Source organism: Capsicum annuum, unplaced genomic scaffold (assembly GCF_002878395.1).
Source record: "Capsicum annuum cultivar UCD-10X-F1 unplaced genomic scaffold, UCD10Xv1.1 ctg73312, whole genome shotgun sequence".
Classification (NCBI taxonomy): domain Eukaryota; kingdom Viridiplantae; phylum Streptophyta; class Magnoliopsida; order Solanales; family Solanaceae; genus Capsicum; species Capsicum annuum.
This window is the reverse complement of record NW_025883313.1, coordinates 1-6,772: the sequence shown is the minus strand read 5'-3', so window position 1 is coordinate 6,772 and position 6,772 is coordinate 1. Positions and strand designations below refer to the sequence as shown.

At 31.2% G+C, this 6,772-nt stretch overlaps 1 protein-coding gene across 1 annotated transcript; it reads left to right on the top strand.

The window, feature by feature from the left end:
- Window positions 1-520: 520 nt before the first annotated feature.
- LOC124894361 (transcription repressor OFP17-like) lies at window positions 521-5,262 on the top strand. Its single transcript, XM_047405059.1, has 2 exons — window positions 521-2,814; window positions 3,204-5,262. Exons 1-2 carry the CDS (start codon window positions 2,559-2,561, stop codon window positions 3,530-3,532), a joined length of 585 nt encoding a protein of 194 aa, XP_047261015.1. The 5' UTR covers window positions 521-2,558; the 3' UTR covers window positions 3,533-5,262.
- The last annotated feature ends 1,510 nt before the right edge of the window (window positions 5,263-6,772 follow it).

Genomic DNA, 6,772 nt, shown 5'->3' with positions numbered 1-6,772 from the left:
AAGGCCTCTGGCTTGGCCCCTTCATAGATAAAAGATTTGAAGTGACAAAATGATGATATATCATTAGTAACGACACATGCCCATATGTCCATGGAAAGTTTGTGGTCTACAAACACCTAAGTCCCCCAGGAATTATGGCAATTGTTTTCACATTTTCTTATTAATAAAAGATATAATATATAGTCCACACTTTGCTAGCATGCGTTAGCTTGGAGACATATATTACATGTAATTGAAGTCTCCAAATTACTTGTATCTCATGTCATCTCACATAAATCTTGATTTGTTAGTGACATGGTTCACTTGATAGTTCCTCCTTAGTTTGTTATTGATGATTTGATGTTTTTAGAGCTTGTAATAGTAATAATAGATTTGATTCTAGTACCCAAACTTTTGTTATGATGCATAGTATATTTAATATAAACAAGACTTTTATTGCCAAAAAAAAAAAAAGATATGTTCCTTTCGGTGTTTCGTTTTCAATATATGATAAATACAATACTAGAAAGAATTAAAGCATGCTTGATTCATATGTTGTATAATAAATTCTCAACCTTCATATGTTGATGTATCATAAATTCTGTTTAAATCCTAACCAATTACTAAAAGTAGAACAATGGAAGTTGTCAAAACATGTCGCACACAATAATTTTGAAAGTTATACATAATTAATGGAACCTCGTTGTCAGGGACAGAGGTACAGTAGTACCTTATGAGGGTTCGGGCGAACTCAATAATTTTTATGTAGAAGCTATATTTATTCTTCTTTGGCCCACACACGTGGGTTCGAACCCCAATAGCCATATATATATTTTTTTTCCTTCACTTTTTATGCTTTTTTACTTAAAACCCAAAAAACTTCAAATCCTGGTCTCGTCTCTACTTGTTGTGTCTATTTGTTCTCGTGTCACTTATATCGAAATATGTCAATGATAGCGTACACGAGATTTTGTACAAGCACTCAAGCAGTGTTGGCGTATTATCACAAGTCATCTTGTAAATGTGTACTAAGATTATGCTCGACGACTCTAGCAGTTTCAAGGTTTTATTTTGTATTATTTTAAAGTAATATCCGCCTATTATATATGTTCGATTGATTTTTTCAGTTAAAAAATTTATAAAAAAAATCTGATATTTTTTTAAAAGGGCCGAATGATCCAAATTGAAAATCATATCAATATTGTATATGAACTGTATCTGAACTACATGGGTCAAAATAACCCAAATTAAAAAATGACTATAAAATAAAAATAGTGTATCCAACTGATCACTTTTTAAAAAAATGTTAAACTTAACCTATTTATTTTAAAAAGAGCTACACAGTATCATTTTCCCAAAGTTTTATGGCTTCCTAGCTATCCTCATTACAGAGAATATGGATGGTTTGGGCTAATAGTTCCAGGATTACATGGACTATCGTAATTAAAACATGTGTTTAGGAAAAATATTTTAGGCCCAATAGTGTGAACTCTTGGATTGGAAGAGCGACTTCTGGCTCACATGAGTTTAAACTGTATATAACTATTTAAAAAAAATAGAAAGGTGTGAGATTGAAGATATATTATTATGTTATTCGACAAAGATTATATGTGGGCAGGGAAATAAAGTTCAACCTATTATTGAAGTTGAAAGATCAATAAGGAAATGTTTTTTTTTTTAAAGCTTGTAATTGAATATTTACGCGCAGCTAAACGATTTCACTATTTAATACGCACCTATATTATTTTACCATACAATTATATTTTTTACGGCAGATAGAATAATGATTGTTGAAATCATTTCGGTCATTTTTTTTGTAAAATCATTTGGTATCTTGACTCCGAAATTCATACCAATTCGATTAATTCAGATTCACATTATGTTACGTTCATGCATTTCAAAACAAATAGATCTCATCGATCCGAAGCCGAGCACCGATGATGGCATGAGGCACCTCCTTAATCTCGCCTCACTATCCATGTGGAGTAAGTGCTTCTTATTATAAACACTTCAAAGTTACCTTCTCCCATCAATGTGGGAGAATTAGTAAACTTTTCTTACAAGAGTACACTTTCCATTTTAGTTTCTCTCTTTCCTCCACTATTTTTCCTCCATTTTTCATTCACACTTTTCACAAACTTGATACATCAAATTATGACCGAAGGATCTAGCTCATTCATCCCGCCACACTCTTTAGTGGTATATATCATCTTTAACTGTTTATCTTTGATCTTTCATATCTTAATAGCCATCACGTCTTTTAACAAACTAAAATGTAGATCAAATCTATGTAGTATATTAGTATTAGCAACTAGCTAGCAAGAGTTGGTGACATTTCTTTCATGGTGTACCACCTTTAATTTCTTCTTCTAAATCAAAAAACGTGCAACCCACAACTTATTTTTCTATTCTTCATCCTAATACACCCAACTCAACAAATTTAATCTTATATATCACCCACAACTCTCTTGTCAATACAAAATTGAAAGCAAAAACATCCCAATAATAAATCATCATTCACTTTTTATGATTCATCTATCTACACTCTTTTCTCAACCCTTTAAAGTACAAAAACAAAAATGAAAATGAGCACTTCATGTTGCTTCAAATTCAATCCATGCAAGAAAATAGTAAAGTTGTTCAAGTTCAAATTAAGACTAAGAAAGCCCCTCTTTATAAGAAGGCTTCGAATTTTTCGTCCTTCAATAAGATGTGAAAGCAATACAATCACCCGTAAAAAGCAAGCTTCACAAGTTCTTTCGGTGTTTCGTTCGATAAGGAGACAATCAAGAGAGAAGGACCAAGTCATGGAGCTCAAAAGTTTCTCCGATGCAGGTAATTAAAGGTGGCGGGGCGTAGGGGGTACGTAGTAATTGAGCAGGTCAAAATGAGTCAAATTAATAACGGTCATGATCATTTTGACCAAAACATGCATGACCTAACTTGCCATTACAAGGGAGGTCTCAGAGCAACAGTAAAGTTGTCTCCCTATGATCTATAGGTCACGTGTTCTGAGTCTGAAATCAGGCACTAATGCTTGCATTATGATAAGCTATCTACATCACACCCCCTAAAAGTGGAGCCCTTGTAATTAATTTCGTAGCTCTGAATCCAGCGTGAACACAAAATGCTTCATGCACGCAGAAATATTTTTTGGAAAAACAATAAAAGCTAATGCATTTTTCTTAAATTATTACTAAATGTGTCGATATTTTGTGACGCAGGCCATATTAAAGCACCAGTTCCATCACCAATAACTCCAGCTTATGCAAGATTAAGTGGAGCTACTAAAAAAGAAGTAGTAATATTTCAAGATGATGTTGAAGATGCATGTAGAAGCTTCGAGAATTATCTAGCAGAAATGATTGTTGAAGAAGGAAAAATAAGGGATTTAATGGATGTAGAAGAATTACTACACTGTTGGAAGAATTTAAAAAGTCCTGTATTTATTGACTTGGTGTGCACATTCTATGGTGAGCTATGCAAAGATTTGTTTTCCAATAGTTATAAGGATGATAACATGAGCACTACTCCAAAAAGAGTCTTGCAATGAAATTTTGCTTCTTATAATCATTGACATTGAAATTTATCAAAGCAACACAGACTCACCGAAAATAATGTCGCAGTCGTATTGAATTCTTCCAGAAAAATGTACTATTCTTGAAGAATATATTCAACATGCTCGTTGTCATACGTAATGTGTTTGAAAAAAGAGTTGGAAATTTTGTATACGAAAGTTATTATTTCATTTGCCAAATGATATTTTTCATATGAAATCTAAACCTATCTATGAATAAGTTGTTACAGCCAAGGTAACACTTTTGGGAAAATTTTCTTGGGATGGACTTGCATTTGTAGAGAGGAAGTGGCACCAGGTAGCCACTTAGGACTACTATTTAAATTCTAGCCAGTGTTCGCAAATTATTTATGTTTAGCCATAACTTAAAAAGCGGGAAGATATCAAATTAATTTATTTTATTTTTTACGTTTTGATGATCAAAATGATGCATATGTTCATAAAATTGTGATTTTATAAAGTTTGAATTTCGTATTTCAAACTTCAATTAATAGTCCTATATATAAGAATTAGAGGATAGAGTTATATGATTTAAATGTCATGCGAAATTACGAGATAAAAATCTATTTTACTAACCTGGATGGTGGATATTAAGAAGAAAGGACAGAACATACGCGCAAACAAAGCGAGAAGAATATGACGAGAAGTGGTGGTACTTACTTCGTTTTAAAAAGAACAATCTATTTTCTTTTTTAGTTTGTTGAAAAGGAATGACCTCTTTCATTTTTTGGCAACACTTTAATTTCAACCTTACACATGACATGAGAAAAGTCATCATTTTCACCCCAAACTATACTCGAAAAGTCGAAGACACATCTAAACTATTGAAGTGACCTAATACACACCTATACTATTTTAAAGTGAAATCATTTACTCCTTCAAATGTCATAAACAGATTTTGTCTTAAATATGTGTACACGCGTTGACACGTGTCAATAACATTTTTTTTTTACTTTTTTCTTTTTTTAAGATTAATCTCTTTTCTTTTTCTAGATAAAAATTATCCCATATACTGAGATACATGTTTGTTTTTTGGGGAAGCCATATTGCCGGAAAAATATGATTATCTTGGTTATCAAGAATTTGAGAAACGAGAAAGAAAAAAAGAGAAAGAAAATAACAGTAAAACAATTAGCTCAAAAATCTAAAAGAAATCCGATTGAAGTCACCACTGAAAATGGAAGTCAGCTCCATCAATTTTTTAAGTATCTGCACTAGCCCTAGCTAGCCTACCGCTGCTTCTTCAATTACCAACTTCAATCTTTGTTTTTTAGTTTAAATTTGGGCAAAATCCATTTATTGATAAAAACGAATTTGATCGGATCAAAGCAACTCGAATCAAACAAGCAAAACAACTTTAATTTTTTCATTGTTTTACAATCTTTCGCTATTTTATAAAATTCAAGAAACCCAAATCCAATTCGATAAAATTCGAGCAAATCATAACCCAATTCATAAAAAAACAAAAACAAATCATAATCCCCAAATTCGAGCAAATCATAAACCCACCATCATAAACACAATAGGATTTTCTCGAATTGGATTTATGATTTGCTCGAGCAAATCATAAATGCAAGAAACCCCCAATTCAACTCTGTAAAATTCGATAAATCCATAACTCAATTCACAAAATTTGAGAAACTCACTACGCAATTCAGTAAAATACAAGAAATTCAAAATTCAACTCGTGAAATTCAAGATACCCACAACTCAAATTTGTAAAATTCAAACAAGCCAATTCAATTTGATTTACAACTATCTACAACAAAATGTCGAAAAAAAAAGAAGAAAAAAAAAGTTAAAAGGATAAGTATATATATAAACTCAACGATGAATTCATGGAGGTTAAAGAAAAATTGAGCTAAGGAATTAAAGATTAAGTTGAGAAAGAGAGGAGAAAATATGAAAGAAGACAAAGATGAAGAGAAAAAAAAAAAAAGAGGAAAATACATTAAAAAAAAAAAAAGTAAAGAAAGAAAATAAAAACTATATAAATATTAAAAGGAAAAGTAATTGAATATAATTAGTTGTTAAAATCCAATTGAATGATGATGTGTGGACGTTTTAGTAAGTTTTTAATATTTTTTTGGCTTTTCACGCGCGTGTAGGAATGTGGATATCACTTTCTTTGCCAGGTCAGTTACGAGGGGTAAATAAATTCACTTTTAAATAGTATGGGTGTGTATTTAGTCACTTCAATAGTTTAGTTGTGTCTTCGATTTTTCAGGAATAGTTTAAGGTGGAAATGATGACTTTTTCCAAGATTAAAAGTTATTTTCGTGCATGTGACATAACTTTAATTTAGGACTACAAGATTCAATTTCTTTTTAAATTTTCTTAAATTCCGTGTAAAATTTAAATAGATCATTCTTTTTTAAAGAGGTCTTGAGCCGGAGGTCTATCAGAAACAGTCTCTCTACTGCTTCGGAGGTAGTGATATGGACTGCGTACATTTTACCCTCCCAGACCCCAACTATGTGGAAATATACTGAATTTGTTGTTGTTGTTGTAGTATTCTTTTTAAAGAGGGAGTATATTTTTTGAAGCAAGGCTAAACAATAAATAACAGCCAAAAAGGGAATATAGGGATAAGTATTGTTGGACATTTCAAAATAAAAAATAAATAAGTAAAGATAAACGATTGGAATAAAATAGAAGATTACTTTTTGAATAATATTTGTATTGTACTTAGGGCTATCAATACGGGCTGGCCCAACCCATTTGAGCTAGTGCACACGGGCTTTGGAATTCGACGGGTCAGGCCAAGATGGCCCATCAACATGACGGGTCAGAAAATAGCAAGCCCAATCCATCAAAGTGTGGGCTGCGGACCTCCACGGACCAATCCGCTTTTAAAAATATATTTATTTTCATAATTTTAATTTAAACTTTAAATTGTTAATTACATAAATATTTACAACATAAAATTACATGAAGTTACTACTTGTTAATCAAGTCTTAAATTTACAAAAAAAAAAAAAACTAATAATTTGCAAAATTAAATAACTTTTGATACCAAATTCAAATCAAGTAGAGAAGTTGAAAAACAAACGAAACTGTTAATAAATAATAATATAACTAGTTAAATAACAATATTAATCTAATTTTGCTTTAATTGATCACAATAAAAGACAAAAAAAATATCAATATTTAGTCCATTAAAAATGAAAATGAACTAACAAAAACTCACATAACACTTATGACGTGTTCAACATC